The sequence below is a fragment of the Equus quagga genome, chromosome 13 (assembly GCF_021613505.1).
Source record: "Equus quagga isolate Etosha38 chromosome 13, UCLA_HA_Equagga_1.0, whole genome shotgun sequence".
NCBI classification, from domain to species: domain Eukaryota; kingdom Metazoa; phylum Chordata; class Mammalia; order Perissodactyla; family Equidae; genus Equus; species Equus quagga.
The window spans coordinates 63,150,109-63,175,142 of record NC_060279.1 but is presented as its reverse complement, the minus strand read 5'-3'; the positions used below and the strand labels follow the sequence as shown (position 1 = coordinate 63,175,142).

At 40.5% G+C, this 25,034-nt stretch overlaps 1 protein-coding gene across 1 annotated transcript in view; it reads right to left on the bottom strand.

Moving 5' to 3' along the window:
- The window catches only part of TANGO6 (transport and golgi organization 6 homolog), a 193,719-nt gene that overhangs the window by 19,123 nt on the left and 149,562 nt on the right, over nucleotides 1–25,034 (bottom strand). Inside the window, exons 16-17 of the mRNA XM_046683145.1 lie at nucleotides 20,526–20,677; nucleotides 11,448–11,561 (exon numbers count right to left, since the gene is read on the bottom strand). Of these exons, the coding sequence (XP_046539101.1) occupies nucleotides 11,448–11,561; nucleotides 20,526–20,677 (266 nt within the window). The remainder of the gene's footprint in view (nucleotides 1–11,447; nucleotides 11,562–20,525; nucleotides 20,678–25,034) is intronic.

Genomic DNA, 25,034 nt, shown 5'->3' with positions numbered 1-25,034 from the left:
GCCATACTTCTTAAAACGGAGGTGAACAGAAGCCCTGGTTAGAAGTATGTTTGAGTAGTAATTAGGTCTCCTGATGCCTCCCACTTTGTGCATCCAGGTGACTGCCCCTCTCCAACCACTAGAAGCCTAGAGTTTTACCCTCTGGAGGATCCAACCAGAGAGACTCTGGATAGGTGCACATCAGGTACAGATAAGGACAAGGCTGCCATGATGAAAATAGAAGGATTAAATGAAAGTCTACATACTAAAGGGTGAGACTGCCATCTTCCTCCTTCCACTCATCTTCTAGAACCCTGGCAGCCAGGCTTATATTCTCTAGGTAGGAGACTAAATGATTCTTCTCTGACCAGCTCCAAAGAAAAGACTTCAAAATAAGTCTTGGAGTCTCCAATAAAAGGGAGTCTCCCAGTGAAATGATCTGGACAGATCACCCTCCTGTAAAGTGCACCAGTCTGTAAGTGTTGCCCATGCACACAGAGCATCATCAGCTTTTAAGTGCTCTGTTCTTAAATCTTGCAATACGCTTAGAAAGTAACCAGCCAACGTGAGAGCAAGTGGATGAAAGGTTGTAGGAGACATTCTCTCAGAAGATGAAGCTGTTAGAGTACTTGATGTGTCTGAACCTTTTAAGAGATTTATAAACTTTTAGCAAAGATTGGGGATGAATTGGTAATAGGTTCATAGAAAAGTAACAAATGTAAACGTGAGACATTTATTAAGTTCAGAGAAAGCCAAAATTCATACAAGAAAGAAAATGTAATCGTAGTATATTACATGGCTCGGCTGTGGATAATAGTTACAGTCCTGATAATATAAATACTAAATGCTGATATAGCAAAAACTGTAATGTAACTGTATAGGGAGAATGGGGAAGGGAAATGCACATATTTGTGGGGGACATCTCAATAATAATAATAATAACCAATACATGTTGAGCTTTTAGAACCTATACATTCTAAATGCTTTACATAAATAAGCTCACTTAATTCTTACAACCACCCTATAAAGCGGTACTATTATTATCCACATTTTACAGATGAGGAAACTGAGGCACAGGGAGGTCAACTAACTTGTGTGGGGTTTTACTGCCAGTAAGTAAGTTGCAAGGCAGGGGTTCAATCCTAGTCATTCTAGCTCTCGAGTCCACGCTCTCAGTCTAAGCCACTATACTCTGCTGCTTCACTTCTCACTGAGGTCAGTTTTCTCCACCTGAGGAACATAATCACTGAGTAAGTCCCACTTTTACATATTAGATCTAGTAAGAAGTCAGTAAGTGAATTGAAAAATCAAGAAAGAGCAGTATGGGCATGCTATTTAGAAATATGGAAGTAAGCATTTAAAGAAACAGCTGATCAAGTTGAAAATAGTTGCTGATGGGGAGTGGGAATGCAGGGTAAGAAGGGGGGATGGGGCTACGGATATTTAAATTAAAGCTTTGTAAAACCATTTTTTTAAAAATGAGGGTGATTTTATTGTATTTTGTTTATTTATTTATTTTTTTGAGGAAGATTAGCCCTGAGCTAACATCTGCTGCCAATCCTCCTCTTTTTTGCTGAGGAAGACTGGCCCTGAGCTACCATCTGTGCCTATCTTCCTCCACTTTACATGTGGGATGCCTACGATAGCATGGCTTGACAAGCAGTGTGTAGGTCCACACCCGGGATGCGAACTGGTGAAACCCGGGCCGCTGAAGCAGAACGTGCAAACTTAATTGCTGTGCCACCGGGCCAGCCCCAAAACTATTGTTTTTAAACTATGCGTATGAATAATGTTTTTGGAAATAAAAATTAAATTATAAAACAGATACATTAACAATAAAAAGGCAAATAGCCCAATTAAAAAATAGATAAAGATTCTGAACAGACATTTCTCCAAAGAAGATATACAAATGGCCAATAAGCTCATGAAAAGATGCTCAACATCTTTATCCATCAGGGAAATGCAAATCTAAACTACACCACTTCACACCCATAGGATGGCCATAATCCTAGTAAATGATAGACAATAACAAGTGTTAATGAGCAGTGGAGCATTTGGAACCCTAGCACATTGCTGGTGAGGATGAAAAATGCAGCTGGAAAACAGTCTGGAGTTCCTCAAAAAGTTAAACATAGAGTTACCATATGGCCCAGCAATTTCACTTCTAGATATATACCCAAGAGAACTGAAAACATATGTTTGCACAAAAACTTGTATACAAGTCCTCATAGCAACATTATTTAAAATAGCTGAAAAGTGGAAACAACTGAAATGTCCATCAACTGACAAATGGATAAATAAATGTGGTATATCCATAATATGGAATATTATTCAGCCATAAAAAGTAATAAAACCCTGATGTATGCTACAATATGGACCAACCTTGACCACATTATGCTAAGTGAAAGGAGCCAGACACACAAGGCCACAAATTATATGATTCCTTTTATATGAAATGTCTAGAAAAGGCAAATTCATAGACAGAAAGTAGATTAGTGGTTGCCAGGGGTTGGGGGGAGGGGAAATGGGGCAGCGACTGCTAATGGGCACGGGGCTTCTTTTTTGGGGTAATGTAAATGCTCTGGAATTAGACGGTGGTGATATTTGCACAACTTTATGAATAAACTAAAAACCCTGAACTGTACACTTTAAAAGGGTGCATTTTATGGATGTGAGTTATAGCTCAGTTTAAGAAATTATGTGAGGAAAAAAATAAAAGATGAGGGGGAGTGGGGACTATTGTGCTATTGATGAACAGAGCACACTCATTTGATGTCCCTTTGGGTCAGTAGCAGTGGCCTTGCAGAAGTGTCTTCATCTTCCTGGACCTGGCCTGGCCTTTCTCCTGTTCACCAACTTTCCTCAGGTTGAGTCTGTCTCCAGCCTGGTACCACTCCTCTCCTGATACCCTTCCACCTGGCTCTCTCAGACCCTGGCTCAGATCCTGGGACAAATATGCCCCTGATGATCTCTAGGGTTATCTAGCTGTAAATCTTCTTTAACACAGGGGTTTAAGCGCATGACTTCTGAGTTGCTATCCCACATACAAATGTTGTATTTGACAGATGGTAGAGATCCTCGGAAAAAAGGTATTCATTAATGACTAAATATTTGGTTTTCAATGTGTGGGAATGAACATTTGGAAAGTTGTGCTTCGGGTCTGACTGGGTCTTAGGAAGTAAAAGATAGCAAATTATGTTGGGCATGAGACAAAACAGAATAAGACATGCTTCTAAATATATACAACAGGTGTAAAAAGTCATCACAATTTTTTTGGCAACACTTTGCTACAAAGAAGCGATGAGAACTTTGCTATTTACGGAAAAAGTATATGGCTAAACAGAAACTAGAACTTGATACAAGTCCCTACTCAATTAAATAGAATATCATTTGAAATATTCTCACCCTGGGAAATTAAACTAGTGACTGATTATTGTATATTTTCACCCATTCCTGGTACAATTCTTTGCCTTAAAGATAATCTTGGGGCCGGCCCCGTGGTGCAGCGGTTAAGTTCGCACGTTCCGCTTTGGCGGCTCGGGGTTCACCAGTTCGGATCCCGGGTGCGGACATGGCACTGCTTGGCAAGCCATGCTGTGGTAGGCGTCCCACATATAAAGTAGAGGAAGATGGGCACGGATGTTAGATCAGGGCCAGGCTTCCTCAGCGAAAAAGAGGAGGACTGGCAGTAGTTAGCTCAGGGCTAATCTTCCTCAAAAAAAAAAAAAAGATAATCTTTATTTGATCTTTGTTTAAAAAAAAAAGCAGTCTAATAAAGTTAGGGAAGCCAGGTAGAGCACAGGCTGTAGAGACACACAGCCTGGATTTAAACCAGCCCTGCCCTTACCAGCACGGTGATCTTGACCTCTGAGGAGCTTCCTTTAGTCATCTGTAAAACTAACAGGGATTAACAACACCTACCCCTCAGAGTTCCTGAGAGAATCTGTAGTAATGCATCCAGCTCAGTGGCGGCTTTACTAAAGCAGACAGCATTATTATTATTATTATGTTGTGGTACTACGTCCACTGCTTCTCAACGGTCGGGAAGAAAGGGAGAAAACAATAGCGTTGGAGGTCAAATTAAGTCCAAACACGTTAAGTCCTTTTGGTTCAACGACTACAAAGCATCTAGGTTCTTACACATTTTCCCAGTTGAGTTGTATCTCTCATGAGGAAGAACAAGGTGGCACACGCAATCATGAGGTCCTTCTACAGAGTTGGAAGGCTGGATTTCATGTCATAAATAAATAAAGTCTGTTTTCCAAAATCTGAGATGTTGATGGTGAAAGCCTGGCATGAGAAAGTGTAAGGTTCTAAAAGTCCCAGCCATGGGACTTTTGAAACATGAAACAAACTGCCTATTCTTTTAGATTGAATATTAAATTACCTTTGGTGGGTTTAAAAAAATCTTTGAAAAACAACAGCAAATCTATGAATCAGATAGTAGGAGGAGTGGCGGCGACAGTAGTAATAACAACAACAACAGTAACGATCAGCAGTAATCACCATCATTGCTGTCTTTTATATTTACAACCCTTTACAGTTTGCAGAGTTTTACATACGATCCCATCTAATTCTTGCCACATTTCTGTCAGGTAGGTAGGACCGCTGTGAAGAAGGTTCAGAGAGGTTAAGAGATTTGCACCAAGACCAGAACTTGCAGTCCAACAGTCCAAAAAATTATTCTATGCTCCCTCATTATTTTCTCTATTCAAGTGTCAAAATCAATTTCTTTTAAGGTGAGCATGTCAGAAACACTGCTCCTCTCGTCTTCCTGAGGCTATAGGATGCGGTACAGACACTAAAAGGAAAAAAACAAGGAAGAGAGAGTGACAGAGACAGAGACACCCCACACAGAACAGGCTCTTCTCAACAGGCAGCAGTAATGAACAGAGGGAGAAGCATAAGCACAAAAGAGAAAGGACTATGGAATCTCAGGGGCCTGTTATGGGTTGAATTGTGTCCCATTCCCAAAAAAGATATGTTGAGGTCCTAACTCCCAGTACCTCAGAACGTGACCTTATTTGGAAACAAGGTTGTTGTGATGTAACTAGTTAAGGTAAGGTCACACTGGAGTAGGGTGGGCCCCTAATCCAACATGACTGGTGTCCTTATAAGAAAGCCACGTAAAGACAGAGACACCCGGGAGAACGCATGTGACGACAAAGGCAGAGGTTGGAGTTACGCAGCTACAAAGACAATAAATGCCAAAGATTGCCACTGAGCCACCAGAAGCCAGCGAGAGGCAAATAGGAATTCCCTACAGGTTTCGGAGGGAGCATGGACCTGTTGAACACCTTGATTTCGGACTTCTAGCCTCCAGAATTATAAGACAGTAAATTTTGTTGTTTTAAGTCACCCAATTTGTGGTACTTTGTTAAGGGAGCCCTAGGAATATAGGGCCTATGAGGATTTTTCCTTCTTGGACTCAAATGGAACAACAGCAACTAGGATGTCTAAGAGTGAGAAAGAGGGAAGCTCATTTGCAATAACATGGATGGACCTTGAGGGAATTATGTTAAGTGAAATAAGCCAGCTAGAGAAGGATAATCTGTGTATGACTCCACTCATATGAGGAATTTATTTATTTTTTTATTTTATTTAATTAATTTATTTATTTTTTAAGATTTTATTATTTCCTTTTTCTCCCCAACACCCCCCGGTACATAGTTGTATATTCTTCATTGTGGATTCTTCTAGTTGTGGTATGTGGGACGCTGCCTCAGCGTGGTTTGATGAGCAGTGCCATGTCCGCGCCCAGGATTCGAACCAACGAAACACTGGGCCGCCTGCAGCGGAGCGCGCGAACTTAACCACTCGGCCACGGGGCTAGCCCCTCATATGAGGAATTTAAAATTATGGACTAAGAACAGTTTAGTGGATACCAGGGGAAAGGTGGGATGGGGGGTGGGCACAAAGGGTGAAGTGGTGTACCTACAACACGAATGACAAACATTAATGTACAACTGAAATTTCACAAGATTGTAACCTATCATTAACTCAATAAAAAAAAAAAGAGGGAAGCGTTCGAGGGGAAGAAGACAATTTATAAATTTACTGTACATATATATATATATATATTTTAAGCCTTTTTTTCCCCCTGCTTTTTCTTCCCCAATCCCCCCAGTACATAGTTGTATATTTTTAGTTGTGGGTCCTTCTAGTGTGGCATGTGGGATGCCACCTTAGGTGGCCTGATGAGCAGTGCCATGTCCACGCCCAGGATCCGAACCAGCGAAACCCTGGGCCGCTGCAGTGGAGCATGCAAACTTAACCACTTGGCCACGGGGCCGGCCCCTATATTTTTTAAGCCTTGATAAACCATTTATTTCCAGAACCACATCCACGTATATAATCACATTTCATTGCCAAACTCCCTGCAGGTATGTACACATTCATATAGATATAATGTGTCCAAAATAAGGTGAATGAGTCTAATACACATGTACACGTATTTTCATTCACTTATTCAAGACACATTTTGTAATTCTTGGAATTGACTTTAGAGCCTGCCACATCCTTTTGCATATCTTCAATTGCGGAAAATTTTCATCCTCTGAGGTTGGCTTTTAATTTTGAAAATAGCCAAATGTCTTTGGGATCCAAGTCTTATGGCTAAATGGCAGTTCCATGTTGGGACTGTTCCATGTTGTATTACCCATGTTGGGTAATACAGAAACAAAATTTAGCTTACAATATATTTTTAAATCCCTCTATGCCTCTGTCTCTCTTGACACTGTAAACAATGGCCAACAAATGCTGGATTCTTATTAAATGCCTTTTATTAATAATATCAATACTGTAAACACTCAAGCCTGGGCCAGTAGCAGATGATCAACAGAACTGCTGCCTTGGTCAACTGGCCATAGCGTTATGCTCCCAGGAAGGGAAGTTGCTCTTTAATTTCAGTCCTGGAAGGGCTCTCCCAAGCACTTTTTCAAAGTTTGCAGAGGAGTGTAATTATTACCTAGATCCCAGTCATTTTTATATAAATGTTCTTTTCATTTGCTCCTCACATGGAGCCTTCCATCTGTTAAAAGGAGCCGTGTCTGTGAAACAAGTTCTGGGAAGGAAACTAGGCCTGTTTACAACACCCATAGAGCAAAAGACACACCAAATGCTGTCAAAATAACTTTCAGGATAAGACAAAACCAATGAAAGGAAGGAAAGTTTCTATTCAGTCTGTCCATTTACGTATAACTTGCCATTTGTGCTGTGTCAGAGATTAAGTGTCATATCCTCCTCAAGTCCTGGTTCCCGGTTTACAGACAGGCACAAGGTGAACCTAGGACACACGCACTAAATCGTTTGGATGGACCACACATACCTGCTGTAATTAAAAAAGACTGACATCGTATGTAAACCATTTCCGTTTTTTTTTAGCCAGCGTTTACTTTCTCTCTCACCAAGAAGTAGGAGGGTAACCTCCAACTGCACAAAAGTTAGTGAAACCACTATTCATAATGTTATTATGAAGAGGCTTCTGTCATCAGAGTCTAACACTGGACTCAAAGGGAGGAATTAAAAATCATTCCTGGGTGGAGGCCTGGGTTTGGCTCAACCTGACTCAGCCATCAATTAATAACTAATCCCAAAGTCTTCCCCCTAAAGATGCTTCCAGGTTTTGCTTATTTCTGAAGAAACGACCTGGTGTTAATTCTTCCTTACCATTTTGAATAAATAAATTCTAAAGCCTACTACTTATTTCCCACTAGACAGAGTCAAAAATAGATTATTCTTTTATCATCTAAAATTAGGGATTAGAAGGAAGAAAATCTATGCTCTGGCAATTATATTTTTACTAGTAAAAAGCAAAGAGAAAGTTTCAATACAAAATGCCGCCATACTTGTTCACTACAAACCCATGTGCAAAGTTTTCAAGTACTTCGCAGTTCTTCTAAGAAGTCACCTTTCTGTAAACTATGTAGAGGACTGCAATAGTAGTTATCTTGATAAATCTAGAACTATAGTTGACCCCAAATGACTCATTCCTTTTTTAAGATCATCAACTTTTGTTTTCTATTGTGTATACAGTTGATTCTTGTAATTCGTGGTAAAGTTGCCATGAACACTGAATTAGTGGATACTGAACTCTTGCTCCTAGGGGAAATACAAGTTTAGGTTTCTGACAGCCTCTGAGCACACTAAATCACTCATTTTTTCAATCTTTTATTTTCCTCTCTGTTCTTTACATTAGATAATCTCTATTGCTCTATCTTCAAATTCACTTATCCTTTCTTTCCTTGTCATCTCCATTTTCCATTTAATTCCATTCAGTGATTAAAAAAGAACCTTAGATATTGTAGTTTTTAATTCTAGAATTTCCATTTGGCTAGATTTTTTTGTTTCTACTTCTTTGTCGAAATTTCCTATTTTTTTTTTAATTAATTGCAGGCACGTTTTTCTTTTACTTCACTGAGGATAATTATACTAGCTGCTTTAAAATCCCTGCCTGATAATTCCAACATCAAGATTATCTTGGGGTTGGTCTCAGTTGTTTCTCTTTTCCATTTTCCTGGTTTTTCACATATCGAGTAATTTTGGATTGTATCCTGGGCATTATGAATGTTAAATTATGGAGACTCTGGATTCTGTTCTTCTCCAATGAGTGCTTTCTTTTTTCTTTTTCTTTTTTTAAAGCAGCCAATTAAATTATCTTGCTTGGTTCACGGGTCAGCCAGAGATGTAGGTGGACAGAATTTGGGAATCCTCTCTGGTTCTTTCCTTTCCAGGATTCCTCCTCTCTCTCCTGCAGCTGTGATTTCCCCAGATTCAATCTTCTGGTTCCCCAGGCCAGAAAGACTGTGATTTCTCCACCAGAGCCCCTCATGCATTGCATGCCTCACCAAATAGACTTGTCTTTAGGCTAAGAGCCAAGAACACGGGAACTCGCTCTATACAGCACCTCTCCTCTAAGCATGGATTCCCCATGAGAATCTGCTGCTCCTGACCACTCTCTAGTGTCTCCAGGTAGCTGTTTACCATATTATGTTCAGTGTTTATAGTTGTTAGCTGAAGGAGGGCCAGTCTGGTGGGCTATTGCTCAGCCATTACTGCCTCAATTATTCATTACCATCTCTGGAATGAATTTACGAATATGGACGTTCTAAACACTTACAATAGAATAAACAAATCACCTTGCAAAGACCTAACTTGGGAAGAGTGGGATAGTTGGAACAATTTTCTCATTCTGCTGCTCAGCTCATCTTGTCTATGAGGAGGGCTATTCTTAACTCTGAGGCCAACAGAAAGTACAGGTAAACATACAACCTCTCCTGGATAGTCTTAGTAAATTTAATTTTCAGCAAGGGTAACATAGAATGGGCTGAAAGGGGGTTCCTTCTGGCTTCTCCTATGCTTTAGGCTATACTTGGGAATGAGTTAACAAACAGATATGGTCATAAGGCCAAAACAAGGTTAAGCAGAGAAAACAAGTTTTTCTATAAGAAAGTACATGCAGTATTTACCTCCACTGGGGATATTGCATTGAGTGCACAAAATTCTGGCTACTTGTGAATGGGAAAGAGGTAAAAGTTACCTCGTTGAGTTGGGGATGGTGATGTCTTCCCTCTCTGATCCCAATCTTTCTCCTGATCTTCTAAACCTCTACCTTTTACTGGACTCTCTGTCTCCTTTTCAAGCTGGCAGAACCAGAGGGGTCCCTGGCCGGCACATCTACAAGCAACAGAGAATTCACTGAAACCTAGGATTATCCTTTGGCGCTCTATAGCTTGAGAGATAGTGATTAGAAGGCGAAAAAGCCCCACAAAACTTCATCAACAAAGTGGCATTTTCATTTCAGCTGTTCCTGGGGGCAAAACAGAGTAGTGAAGAGAAATCCTAGATTGAAAGCTTTGTGCTTATCTCCGCTTCTCATTAAAATGCCCCTGATTATAATCACACCTACCATTACAAGATTTAACACACCTGGTCTCAAGGATGCACTAAGAAGAGGAATCATACATTCATCCCATCCTAGTTCCTTTTCTTTATTCACTGAGTAAGCACAGTTTATAAATTTCAGTGAACGCAGACTAGAGATGGTTTTGAGAACAGGAGAGAGGTTTTTCATTCACATGGCTTTTTGGAAAGTGACAAGAATCTTCCATGGACACAAATTATTTTAGTACTGGTGAGACAAGCAGTCTTGCTTTCATTGGCTACACACAGATGTGAGAAATCTGGATAGACTGTCTTTCTATTTCTTCTCTCATTTTTACTAACCAGACATTTTGCTCTGCTTCACACACACACATACTCTCTCTCTGTCTCTCAGTAAGGGTATGTGCACCTACAGAGCTTGGTAGATTTATTTTAATAGTGTTATAACTCATATTTTTAAATACATTTTTATTTTGAAATAATTTTAGATTTACAGAAAAGTTACAAAGACAGTACAGAAAATTCCTGTTTATCCCTCACCCAGTTCCCTCTATTGTTAACAACCTACATAATAATGATATATTTGTCAAGAGTTTTGTAGATCTTGACAATGGGTGAAAAACACTGACTCTTTCTTAGCTCCATTTTGTACAGCAGATTCTCAAAAGAGCAGTGCGTACCCTACAGCAATTTATTTAATTATCTGAATTATCGAGTTATGATCTGTATGTCCCCTACTCCCATCAAGGTCTTAGATAATAACTAGGGGATAACTAATGAGTCCATGCTTGTATAAAAATGGTGTCAGGAACTTGATACGGAAAAGTTCTAGCATGAACAAAGCTCAGTGTCTGACAAAACAGTAACTCTTCTAATGGCTTCACTGACAGTTAAATACTGATGTGCCAGCCGCAGACGAGCATTGTGCATACCAGGAAGTGAATTATTAATGTAAACTCTCTCTATAAAGTCAACTGGGAATGAGTTTCCATTAAAATCAAGAAGAAAATTAATTTAGAGGTCACTCATCTTAGCACACAAGTGGATATACACTCTATTACTGTATTGGCCATACTCTGGGGAGAAATCCAGCCAAACCCACTTGGAGAAGGAAGAAAGTTTAACTTATGCAAGAACTAAAATCTCATGGATTGAACTTCTAGCTAGAAAGGAAACATTTTACATGAAGCCCTTTAGTAATTTGATATGAAGAATTAAATAGTCAGGAAGACAAGTCACTAAAGTTCAGGTGATAGAGGCAGGCTTCGTGTGTCCCAGCTTGCTCACCTTGGACCTCTCCCTCTGTGGAGAACTCCAGGACTCGGAGTCTCAATCTATGAACTTGTGCTCTTGTTTGTCTGCAGCAGTTAGTGTGTAGTTTCCCTAATATGTTACAGAGGAAATAGAGACTCTGACTGAAGATGCAAACAATACAATTTTCCTGTTACAAGATCCCTGCTTATAGATTCATCTGCATGAGTTCATCCAGGGAACAAGTTTGAGGTCTGCCTTGGTAAAAGGAAGACTGATCAACAGACAAAAAACAAAGAGGCAGGGAAGTTGCAAGTGGTAAGAGACTGACTTACTTCAGTAGCTTTCTGACTGAGTCCCCGAAGCAGCAGCACAATCACATGGACGGCAGCTCTGCGCACTTGAACTTCAGGGTCAGTTTTAGCCACGGCAATCAGGCAAGCTGTCACCTAGGAGGGTGAGGGAAGAAGAAGTCAATAAAAATCAGGATTGCACAATTACCTAAAGCCTTTCAACTGTGTTCCACTTTCAGGAACGTTTATCAGGAACAATCTGGCTTTGAGAGGGGTGGACAGTTTCCTCATTCTCAACAAAGAGGGAGAGATCTAGTGGTAGAGATCTTGACTCAGTCTGGCTTTTCTGGAAGAGGAATTCTGGAAATCTGGTTTGGAATTCAGGAGGGAGTTTAGGGTGTGGGAAAGAATACGTATGTATAATAAAGGTAGGGTCAAATGCGAGTATTTCCTCAAAAGTGGGAAGAATTGTTACTTGCCCCACTTTGGGGACATTAAATCAAAAGAAGAAAAGATAGTTCAAAACACAGCATCTTCTAGGGACTGAGGACGATGGAGATTTAGCGAAGCAGGCTTCAGAGTTCAAGGCCCAGCATGAATACAATATGCCATCGATGAAAGTCTCAGCCCAGGGATAGAGAAATACGTAAATATCCTAACTGATCTTCTTCAGCATGTCCAGATGTCCCAGTCCTACAGATCCAGCGTACACCTCATGTGAGTCACCAGGGGCCAATTTCAGAGACTCTCTGCCTAGGCCTCTTCATTTATGGAATAGGTCTTTCAGTGCTCATTTACTTTAAAAGACAGCTCTATAACAGATAAGACTAGAAATTACTTGCAAAATGTGGTGCTAGATATACACCTAATAATTATATGTTATAAAATAAGACAGTTTTCATACTCTGACCAGTCACCCTGGCCTCACCCTACTCCTAGTAGGCACAAAAATACTCTAAAATCTCAATAAAGAGATACTGCTAAAAATAACAACATCAACAAACCTTTCTGAAGCATTCAGGCAAGATTTAAAAAGAAAAAACAAAAATTTTGAAAGTGTGACCTATGGCGGCAACAATCTGAAGGTAAGAATTAATTATTCAATTGGTCTGTCACATACTTTGCTATTTGATTTACTGGGTGAGTGTATTTCTTGGCCAACCAGGGAGGGATTTCTAACCGTGATAAGAAAATAGCCAGACTGTGTGTTTGGAAACATGTACAAATACGTACTATGTTTAAAGAATGGTTTAAAAAAAAAGAATATAGGCACAAATGAGGAAATAGACTTGTGCAGAAATTTTAACTACGCAGGTTGTATTTTTCACAGTTTTCAAACAGTTGGGCATAGTTCAAAGTGTCTAATTAATCAGTGACGGCAGAGAGACTTTTTCTTAAATCTAATTGCATCTGTGATGCACTGGCATTTACTCAAGTTGTACATCTATTAGACAAACTTGCAGCTTGAAAGTGAAGGGAAATCCCAGAAAAGCTCAACTCGTTGGGGGCTGTTTTTCAATAAGACCCAGCAAGCTGCCTCTGCTTTTGACCTGGCATAACTTGTCCCAAGACCATCAGTGGCTTCCATGCCTCTGGCATTAACGATAGAAGCCATTCAGTCCTAGGAGGAATTCCTTGGGCGACCTCCAAACGGGCAACAATATAATAGCTACCTCCACTTGCAGGCTAAGTATTTACAAGGTAAGAGCTGAAATCAGAGAAACAAGTTAGAGCTAGGTCTGAGTCCTTCTTGACACATGAAAGTTTAGCTTATTGAGTCTGATAACTAAAGTATGAAAGCCAGTCCAGGGCCATGTAATGTGCAGACGCTCCCAAGCCTTTTGCCTGCTTCCCTCTAGGTTCAGTTTGAGGCCCACATTTCCACATTCGGCTGACCAAGGCTTCCTGGCCTAGAACCCTGCTAGTGTCCAGCTTTGCCACCTCTGTTCTGCCTCACTGTGCTGAGCGGGCCATGCTTCTGTGTCAGCTCTCAGTGTAAGGCCAATTCTGACTGTTGGGCATTTATTCCACAATTGGGATAGGCAGATGCATCCTGGCTGGAAAAGGGCTTCTCCTGCAAGGCCAGTTCTTGAATCCCTGTGCCACCCTGAAGGTATGACTGAGAGAGGAGCTGGTTATCACAAGCCTTGCTGAGATCAGCTAGAATGGCCTCCTGCTTGCTACAGGCTGTTAGTGACTTAGGCACCAGACTGTACCAAGCCCATGTGCAATCAGCCATCGAGGCAAGCAAGAAGAGGCCATTGAACAGTGTTCAGGAACCTTCCTCAACACCTCGTCACAGGACCAAATCCTATGAGATGTATAATGGTTGGTTATACAAAATGTTTTTAAAGCATCAGAATTTTAATATGGTCCTTGCAAATATCATTACAGATAAGAACAGCCTTCTTCTGCCCAGGTCAAGCTCCCATAACCAACTTGGAATGTTGCCCTTCTGCAGGCCAGTGGAACAGACCCCGTGTCAAACACTAGAAGTAGGAGGATGCATAGCCACCCTCTTCTATCTGTCCAGTCTGAACAACTCCCTCCCATGGCTGGTCTCTCACCTCTAACCCCAAGGACATACTGAACATTGCCGTCCAGCCCTAAAAGACTTGGTGAAAAGACAGATAGATGATGTAAGGTCTTTACTAATTTATGAATTGGTGTAATATTTCTATTCTGTTTCTAAATCCTCCCAGAGGACAGAAACCTATTCTATGTGAGCTTCATATTGCCTGCCCTAGAGGTGAATGTTCCTAGTCTAATAAATCATACTATGGAAGACTTTTTCTTCATTGGCTGAATTATGTAAATCCTATCTACTTCTGAAAGCCATATGGAGAAAAAGACAATGATTGCTTTGGAAACACAAAAGGGCAGTTTAAGCAATTTAACACTTGATAGGAGCCAACAGAAATAAGGAAAAACATCACTCCCCAAACAGCTGGCACACACCAAGCATAATCAGAACTATAAAAATAAAGATAACACAAATGGCAAGATTACCAAAAGCCAACTTGGGAAAATTCCAGAAGAGAGGTACTAGAGTTGAGGTATGTATAAAGAAAGCATGACTTCCACTTTCCAACTGCATCGCCATCCCTTTTCCTAAAGCTTCCTTTGTTAAAATTCAGTCAGTCTCCTAACTTGCCTGAAACTAGACCATCTGTCCTTGCATTTTGTAAACTAAGAAACCTTAACAGCAGAGACAGTGTGGCCTCTAATTCACACGTGCTCAGTTTGCTCCCTTAACCTGCCATGAAAGAGAACCATGGCAGCTACTTTAGCTTCCTTGAGGTTTCCCAGGACATCCACCCAAATCCTCCTCAGAGGTGTCCATGTACCCTCCAACTGTATGAACACTGTTACTTAGGAAACTGCACTGATTGTGGCAAAAGTAGTCATCAATTCAGATCATTCAATGGGATCGGAAGTGACAGCTTTGCATCAGACCTAAAAGCCCAGGTTCCTGGAATTCTGTGCTCCCCATTCAAAGTGGGTTGCTCCTGTACATGTCACCTGGGGCATATCTTATTTGCTTACTGAGGAGGGCCTTTCACTGTGGTTCACTTAAATCATATTTACTTCTCATAGAGAGCGATAAAGATGAAAGAGCCTATTAAGATTTGGTTTCAAGCAACTTAGCTCTTGATAAGAACAGGAGAAACTGGGAAAAACAATAATGCTCTCCAAATAGGTTAAATCTTGACATGAACAGAGAGGAGAAACCTGAATTCCCAGTACAGAGACTGTGGAAGGGTCGGTCCTATTCTTCATATTCCTTCTCTACCAGCAAGCACTGTCACAGCACAGTGCCCATACCTGGACCACTCAGACAGTGAGACAGCTTTCTTCAGATGTCCAAGAGCTACAGCTCTGACTCCCAGATAAGATCATGTTAGAAGAGCCTGTGGTGGCTAGTTTGTTCAATTCTATATCAAAACAGATTATGCGTCTCTTCTTGGTTCCTTCTTCATCAGAATACATGGGGGCTAAATATTTTTGAGACTACAAAAGACTTCAAAAGCTTCTATGGGACACTGAAAGAACTATCACAAAAGAAGACACAATAATCTTTTAAAATAAGTTAGATCATTTCATTCCTCTGCTTTGTCTTACAAGGCCCCACTTGGACTGCCACCACCTCTCTGACGCCAACTCCTATGAGTCCTTCCCTTACTCTCTTCACTCAAGCCACACTGGCCTTGCTGTTGGCATGTCAAGCATGCAGCTGCCTCAGGGCCTCTGTACGTGTTGCTCCCTCTCCCTAGAATGCTCTCCCCAGGTATCTGCCTGGATCAACTCTTTTTTCCTTCAGATCTTTGCTCAAATGTCACTCATCAGTGAAGCTTTTCCTGTTCATCCAAGTTCACATACAATAACAAGCTCCCTTTGTGCCCCTTACCTTACTAGACTTATCTCTTAGCACTTACTCCATCAAACACATATATGTTTACTTGGTTGCTTGTTTGTTACCTGACTCTCCTCTCTAGAATGTCAGCTCCATGAGGGCTGGCACTTTGTTGTGTTCAGAGCTGGATCCCCACCACCTAGTACATGGCTTGGTTGCAGTCCCATAACTGGCACAGAGTAAGTGCTCAATAAATATTTTTCAAATGAATGAACAAATGAGTGAAGAACTATGTAAGAGCCATACCAAATATCCCACTTTTCCCATGCAAATGGACAAGAGCAGTCTGACCCTGGGAGGACTCAGTGGCTGAAATACTAAGACTGTCAGGTGTCCAGTCATGTTCAAACCTGTAGTCCACTCAAGGCAGCTGACTTGGCACTAATGACACAGCAAGCGTGGGATGCTACTACATAAGAAGGAACATCTGAAAAGAAGAGACAAATTATGTGGGGTGGAAACACCTGGCTTTTCAAACCAGAGGGAATATATTGCCTTCTGAAGTTTCATTGCCAAAAGCAAGTGTTATTAAGATGGAGCTACATGACCCTTCCTGTCTATAGCTTTTCTCATATGGCAATTCTCTTCCTTTTCAAGGGCACAAAAGCAATCTTATAAATGAACTGAAAACATTTATTGAGAGACAATATAGAGGAGTGGTTAAGAGCATGGATTCAGGAACCTACTGCCCGCATTCAAATCCTAGTCTTGCCACTTCCCATCTGTATGACCTTGGCAACTTATTTAATTTCTCTGTGCCTCAGTTTCCTCTGTGGGAACTGGATCAGTTAACACATGTAAGGTACTCAGGAGAGTATTAAGTGCTTGCTATTCTTACTATCTTTAAAACATGTAGGAACTAGTCTTTCCAAATAAGCCTTACCTTCCTCTTCCTTTAATATTAGTTAATAGGCACTCACTAAGTCTCCACTGTATGCCAAGCACTGCTATAGGTGCTAGGGGTGTGTAAAAGTGAAAAAAGACTGGTTCTGCTCTTTCTGGGCTCACAATTTATTAACGTTGATAAACACTCCTGGGATTGATGTTACAGAGTGTCCAGGACCCTAGAAGTGGGGCAGGGTCACTGGACTAGGCATTTTCCAGACAGGTGTCCCCACAACAGCAGCTCCTCACATCAATTTTTAAGGCTGAAACAAAAGGAAGGGCTCTATGTCTGTGTTAGCACCCACAGTAAGCAAACAGCCTATCACCTATTCATACTTCATTTCTGAAGGCTTAATAAGCAATGCTCAATTCTTGCTGTGAGCCAGGAAGTCGTAAAGCTAACGAGGCCCTTCGTGATGCGGCCCCTGCCTGCCTCTCTTGCCTCAGCTCTGCTTCCCACTAACCTCTTACCCCCACCCCTTTACTCTAGCCTTTTGGATCTTCCTATAGTTCTTAAAACATCTCAGGCTGTCCCACACCACAGTGCCTTTGCACAAGGTGCTCCCTCTACTTAAATGCTCACCTGTGCTTTCTTGGGCTACCTAACTTTACGTTGCCAGATTCAGCAACAAGGATCTCTTCCTCCAGCACATCTTTGTCAACACCCAAACCTGATTGGGGTAACCCTAAAATGTGCACCCACAGCACCTACCACAATGGACTGTAACTCTAAGCACTGACGTCTGTGTCTCCCACAGGTTACCCACACCCAGAAGGCAAGGTGGTATCTTATAGGGTTTTGTATTCCTGGCCTCTAACCAAGGGGCCTGGCACATTGCAGATGTCTGATAAATGGACGACTTGGGACATTTGAAGGACGTTGGTTACCCCTGTTCTTCCTATTTCCTTGCTTCTCATCCTCATCACTGTCATCATCAGCCCCCTTCAAATGACCAAAATGCTCCTTAAAGAAAAATCTTAATATAGAAAACTAAAATTTCCTTACTCAAATGTTACCTTCTCAGCGAGGCTCACCTTGAATACCCTATTCAGACTGCAACCTCCCCTCCACCTAACATCACAATCCTGATCATCCTTATCCTCCTCTAATTTTTCTTATTTTCCACAGCACCCATCACTGTCTAACGTACTATATAATTTAATATGTATATCAGCTATTGTCTGATAACTACCTCTCACTAGAATATAAGTTCCATGATGATGGGAATCATTATCTGTTTGGGAGAGTGTTATGTTTTAGGTGTCCGGAATGCTGCTTGGCATATAGCGGGCTCTCAATAACAACTGTTGAATAAATCATTATGTTACACATATATATCATTGCTAGATCCTTGTAACAATCCTGCATTGCAGGTATTTTAATTCCATTTTCTAGGTCAGGAAACTGAGCTCAGAGTCTAAGTCATCTGCTCAAGTGAACACAGGTAAGCAGGTGGTATAGCTGGCCCTCATTTATTCCCATCCCCATGTGTGCTTGGAAATTTGGTTCTCTTTCAATAGGTCAGGTGGATCTCTGTAAAGATGACACTTCTCGAATGTTACAAAACCTCCTTTAGCTCAGTCTTTCTAATTAACCAAACTAAGAAATTTCTGCAATACTTTCACAAGAAAATTATAAGCCACCAGCATGCTACAGAAAAGAAGAACCTAGGAACTCAAAAAGAAATATGGTGTCGGGGCTGGCCCCGTGGCTGAGTGGTTAAGTTCGCGCGCTCCGCTGCAGGCGGCCCAGTGTTTCGTTAGTTCGAATCCTGGGCGCGGACATGGCACTGCTCATCAGACCACGCTGAGGCAGCGTCCCACATGCCACAACTAGAAGAACCCACAACGAAGAATACACAACTATGTACCGGGGGGCTTTGGGGAGAAAAAGGAAAAAATAAAAATCTTTAAAAAAAAAAAAAAAAAAGAAATATGGTGTCCGTTTCTGAGTTCAGAGAAGATCATGATGTTCAGGCGTAGTTTGGTTTCATTGGTTTTGGAAAATGTGAGAGGTCCTGTCAAATCTGAGCTGATCCACTTGGAGATCTGGGGGAAAATTTTTATTCGGTTCATGGCTACGTTTAAAAAAAACTTGTGATGCTTACACAACTCTGTGAATATGCTAAAAACCATTGAATTGTACCCTTTAAATGGGTGAATTGTATGGTATATGAATTCTATCTCAATAAAGCTGTTATCAAAAATAATATTTCAGTTGGTTCAGATCGTGGTCCAAGAATTCGTTTCAGTTCATGGCTTATGGTTCATTTTGGGTTAAGTCACATGGAGACCAAGTAAGCAGAGAAAAAAATGTGGGAACAATTTCCATATTTGACCCAGAGAAGTTGTAACAGGCTGGAATCTCAAGACAACATAACCAAATAGACCTGCCAAGGCCCTCCCTTAAGTATTATAAGTTAATATTACTAAAGAATGAGATTTGCTAAGTGTCATCCCAAACAACCCCAAATCAGGTGCCTAATGATTCATGTATATTAGAGCACTTAAAGGTTTTAAGTCAGTGCTAATCACTGTTTCCAAGTTACTAAAAACAGACAGAAAAAGCTGGGGATAGGGGTGTGCCTAGTGACTCCCCAAGGAAGAGTTAAAGGGAGGGAATCGACTGATGTATAACTTTCCTAAAAATCCTAAGTCGGAATTTAATGACACGAGTAGTCTTTATAATCATGAAAACAAAGCATATAAAGCTCAAGAATGAGGAAATACCATAAATTCAAGTGTATGTATACATCCGTGAGTGCTTATTCATATTGATAAGACACAACACCAGAGACTGAAGGAAATTCCTCCTTGGTAGGTACTTAGATCTAACGTTCAACATGGTCAGCCCTAGGATACGGAGTACTGTAAAAGAAGCCGGTATTACAGTTTTCTAAGTTTTTGTTCTTATGAAGTTATGTGCTCTCTATGAGAAATCTGGCCGCTTATAAATAAAAAGGTAATATAAACTGTACTTTATTTATTTACATAGTTGTAATTTAAAAGCCATCTTCTTCCAAAAAGGATTAAAGATAGTCAAGTACATTGGAAGCAAAAAGACTTCTGGCCACGTATTAACTAGTCTTTTTCTGCCCATCATCATCTTTCAATAGCAGAGGGCCTAGCACATAGTAGGTGCTCAAGATATACATTAATATATTGATGACTAAATAAACACAGGAGCAAAGATAAAATTTAAGAGGCTAGAAGAAGATATTCATAGAGCACAAGAGCAAGATGTACCTTTCTCTAAATCTTAACCTCTAGCACCAGGAGGAGCGTCCAGTGTCAACAACTTATACGGCTATTACTTTGGCTGCTCATTCATCCTTTACCTATTATGTACCAGGAATTGGGTATAAAGTGGTGAACAAAACATGGAACTTAATCAGTCTTTTCTGGTAAACGACCCTGTCCCCCTGAACACAGGGCACCTCTGACCAAAGAATGCCAATTAGAGTACTTGCCTGAGATTTTTCTGTGAACAGAGATGAGACTCACAGATGGCCCAGAGACCCAGGATAAAGTTCCATCTGCCCTTCCTCAAGGTTTCCTCAATTCTGTTAGCTACCTCGGAATCTTTATAATAAATCCTCTTTGATTGCCTATGGTAGGTTAAGATGACTTCCTGTCACTTGCAATTAAAAAATTCTTACTAATGTAACTTTCAACATACATATGAGACTAATGAGGGTGAGGGAGGTTAAATGACTTACCTGATCTAGAAAAAGAACACAGGTCTCCTGACTCCCAACTAGGAGCTATATCATAGGGCCAGGTAAAAACAAACTTTAGAGAAAGGAATCAACATGTGGTACCTCATGAACCACGGAGCCCAGCACAAAGTCCAGCCTCTGGCATAGTTCTCCAAGGTTAGATAAGCTGCTGGCCCTGTGAGCACTATCTGGATCTCTCACTCCTCTCAGGAAGGTGTGGATCAAAGGTTCTCGGTACTTTGAGACCATGTCCCCTATAGAGAAAGGGAAGAGATCAAAATCTTTTAAAACAAATCTTCAAGTTCTTAAAGAGGGAATAATGATATTATCGTCGTAGATTGTATGGTATTTTATATTTTTCAAAGTACTTGCATAACTGTTAAAAATCATGCTCTGGAAGAATATTTAATGTCAGGCAGGAAGAAGACTAATAATTGACCATTAGACTGCATGACAATGAGGTCATTGTTGACCTTGACAAGAATAGTTTCGATGGACTGGTAGGCATGAGAGCATGACAGAAGTGGGTTTAAGAGAGAATGGGAGAACAATTGGAGACAGAAAGATCACTTAAGGAGATTTTCTGCAAAGCAGATCAAAGAAATGGGGTGGTAGCTGGTCAAGGAAGTGGAGTCAAGAGAAGCTTCTGTTTCATTTAAAGAGAGGAGAAATAGCAAGCAAAGACATTCAGAATTGATATTTTATATATGGAAACTTCTTCCTTCACAGGTCTATCAAGAACTAAAGCTGTTTGTGCTTGATCTTGGTTCTGAGGCCCTAGTTCCAGAACTCAAGTATAACACTCCACCCTAAGGCTACAGGATATCTATATAGAGACAAAATGTTTCTGAAGCATCTGTTTAAAGTACAAAATGACAACCTACATAGAAAAATCACCAACCTGTCCTATCAGGCCCAGCTCAAACGCCACCGCCTTTGTGAAACCTTCCTCAGTATCCGCAGTCAGCCTTAATTAGCCCTCCTCGGATGTCTTACAGTACTTTGTATTGATGTCACTTTGGCTTAAATCACATTGGTCACTAATGCCTTGATTCCTACATGTTTTCAGCCTATATCTATTTCTCCCATTAGACTATAAATTTCTTGAGGGTAGAATTTTGACTGCTTCATCACTGTTCCCATCAGTTCTTAGTAATCTTTGTACATACTAGGTACTCAACAAATGCTAATCTTGAGTTGAATTCATGAGTTTACTCAACAAAAAAAAACTATATGCTAGTTATCATGCTAATATTCTAGGGATACAAAAATTGATAAAACATAATCTCTACACTCAAGTCAAAGTTTAAGGGGTGGGTATAAACAGATAAATACCAACAATTACAGTACTGTGTGGTTAATGCCGTCATAGTGTCAAGCAGAGGTTGCTTAGAGCATAGTTTCACTAATCTCAGTCACTCAGAAGGGAGAGGAGGAAGTTTTTTTGTTTTTCTTTTTGTTTTCCCTCAAGGCTGGGAACACAATGTACTTTCCATACAATGTAAGAAAAAGATGGAGTAATTTCTCTAAAATGCTCCCAGTTCCTAATACCCTCACGCAGTCATGAGACTCATCTCCTGCCCATTTAACAACAACATACATTGCAGAGATTGAATCAATCACTTAGCCATAGCCCGTTTTCAGAATCAAGAAGAAGAGGCTTTGTACCTATTTTTAGACCTAGTATTTGCATTTGTGAATATCAATTCTAGAGAGGCTGTCAGATATATGACAAGGATATCTGCATAAAGATTTTACTGCAGAATTGTAATAGTGAAAAATGAGAAGAAATAAATTAAATATTCATTAATACGGAAATGGTTAAATAACCATACATACTATGGAATACTACGCTGTCATTAAAAGAAACATGACAGAATTATGTGCACCAATATGGAAAGGTCACCTTAAGATACCATTCAGTGAAAGGAACTAACAGAACCAGTATCTTTCCATTTACGTATATAAAGATGCACATACAACTTCTCTCACTATTAACATACCAAACTTACAGACTTAAATATGTATATTAAATATAGAAATGCATAGAAAAAAAGAAAGGATATACTAAAATAGAGGGCTTAAATAGCTTGTCCAAAGAGTAAATACAACCATGATCAAACTTAAGTAGCCTGATACTTAACTCCTATGACATATTGCATTTAAGATATTTCCAACTAAGAGGAAAACATACTTTTCTGCTTGCGTTGTAGTACTTTCCCTTTCTGGAGTTAGGAAGGAGCTCGCTCATTCTGCAGTGTGAGATGTGGATCCAGAGTTAAGAGATCTGTGTTCTAGTTTTGGTCCTGCTGCCAACTAGCAGTATGACTTTGGGCAACTAGCTTCACCTCTTTGGACCAAGTGAATATGAGCCAATTAGAGAGATGATCTCTCTGGCCTCTTCGAGTTGTAAGAGTCTGAGTTGATGAGTCACCTTTAGTTTAGTCATCGGGGGAAGGAGATTCAGGAGGGTGGGAAAGGAAGAAAAGGCACACATTCATGAACCCTGGAGTGGGAGGCTGTCGTGGTTAAAGGAATGAAGATCCCTTGTGGGGAAGGAAGTAACAAAGAAATGAAAAGATTGGAAATCCATAAGGAAGGGGAATTGTAGCTTGAAAAGGTAAGAGCAGATGACAAAAAGTTAATGTTTACTAACGTAGGGACTTAAAGTTAAAAATAAATAGTAAAGGAAAGGTACTATGTGCGAGGTACTATGGATCATAAATAAGACATAGTCCCTTCCTTCATGGCATTCAAAGCCTAATGGAGAAGAGGAAAAAAACTGACCAAGCAACAACAATGGAGTGAGATGTGGCCAAAATAAGAAAGAGACTTTTATGAGTAATGTTTTGATTTGGATCCTATTTCTATTAACAACAGCTCCAGAATTCTTAGTCATCCAGACTCAAAAGTCTGGCATTCTTTTTTGATTTCTCCTTGTTACCCTTCAATCAGTCAGTTCATTTATTGTTATTCAGTCCTCATTTACTTCCCTATAGGATTTGAGGCAACTGACAATAAATAATATTGAAATTGAAATAACTATTTTTTAAAAGCTCTATAGTAAGTGAGGGAGTATAGACATCATAAGCTAAAGGGGGTTAGTACAAATGAACCCAAAATTTAACTTAGCAATTCCTGGTAGCTAAGGCAAAAAAGGAAACAGAAAACATAGTTCTCATCATCCAATGAAAGAAGGAATATCAATCCATTGGGAGAGAAAAACTTTAGGAAGAACACCAAGAGGTCTCTTATTCATTCATCCAGCAAATCCTTATTGAGTGCCTATCATATTCCAACTGTGTTCTCAGTACTGGAGATAATATAGCACGAACAAGAAAGCAAAGTTCCCATCTTCATGAAGCCTACTTCCAGGGGGAGAGAAAGACAACAAACAGTAAATAAATCTTCCAGCAGCAATAAGGGCTTTTAAGAAAAATAAGGAAGGTGGGGTATTGTGTGTGTGGGGGGGTGTTTCAGAGCCAGGGGTGAGGGCTCAGGGAAAAGCTCTCAGAGGAGAAGACCTGAAGGAACAAGTCATGTGAAGACCTGGGGGAAAAGTGAAGAGCAGAATGGTCAAAAGAAATTTTATATTCAATGTAGAAATCATATGGCTGTTTCTTATACTGACCCACCATAAAAGTCAAGGGCGTACCATTACATTAACAAAACCACAATTTAATATTCCATTTGCATACATTCCTGCCCTGCCTGAGCTTCATGACTACCTTCAAAATGAGTGTCCATTTAACTACATGCTCCACCAACCCCATCTTCAACTGCAACAAAGAACCAAGCGGAGCCAGTGGAAGCATGCATCTCAAGAACCCTGCACTGTACCCAGTCAGCTAGCTCTGGGTCCACTTGCTACCTTGTTTTCCAGGTTATTGGACTGGAAGAGCTGGAACACTCACTGCATCCACTTTGTATTTCTCAAAGTGCCCTGCCATCATGTTCTCCAAAACCTAATCTCCCTTAGACCTCATGTACACAGTCTATACTTGTCACACTCTTGCTCAAACTTGGTTTTCTTGGGGGATTTGCAGCCCTGCCCACATTTCCTGGGGACTCTGCTGGCCTCTAACTAATCCTCCCTTCTCCTAGCTCCTACTATGCCATGTGGCTGGTTTCTCGAGACTGTACTGGATCCTAGTCTCCAGGCTGCAGGTCAGCCCTGACCAGGTTTCTATGTAGAACAAAACGAATGCATGTAGTCAGAGAATATAGATTCCAGGGCTGCAATCTGATACAGGCATAGAACTTAAATATCTTACATAAAGGGTTCTTAATTTGAGCTTTAGGGATCCCAATAAGTCAAATTTTGTTCTATACATTTCATTGGCATTCTCCCATTCTTCCTTGCAAATAGCACTCTAATTTTTTTCAAATATCCACCTTAACCCCAGTACCAACCATCACCCATGTGATTCAGGCTAAGGTCTTCATTGGTCTAAGCGAATTGTGGTGGATATATCTCTTTGCCTTAATTGGTTTAGGCATGGGCATGTGATAGAATTCTGGACAATGAGGTGTGAAAGAAAATCTGCTAGAAGACTCTAAGAAGACTTTTTGCCTCTGGCTACGACAGGGAAATGACACCTTAGAGTTGAC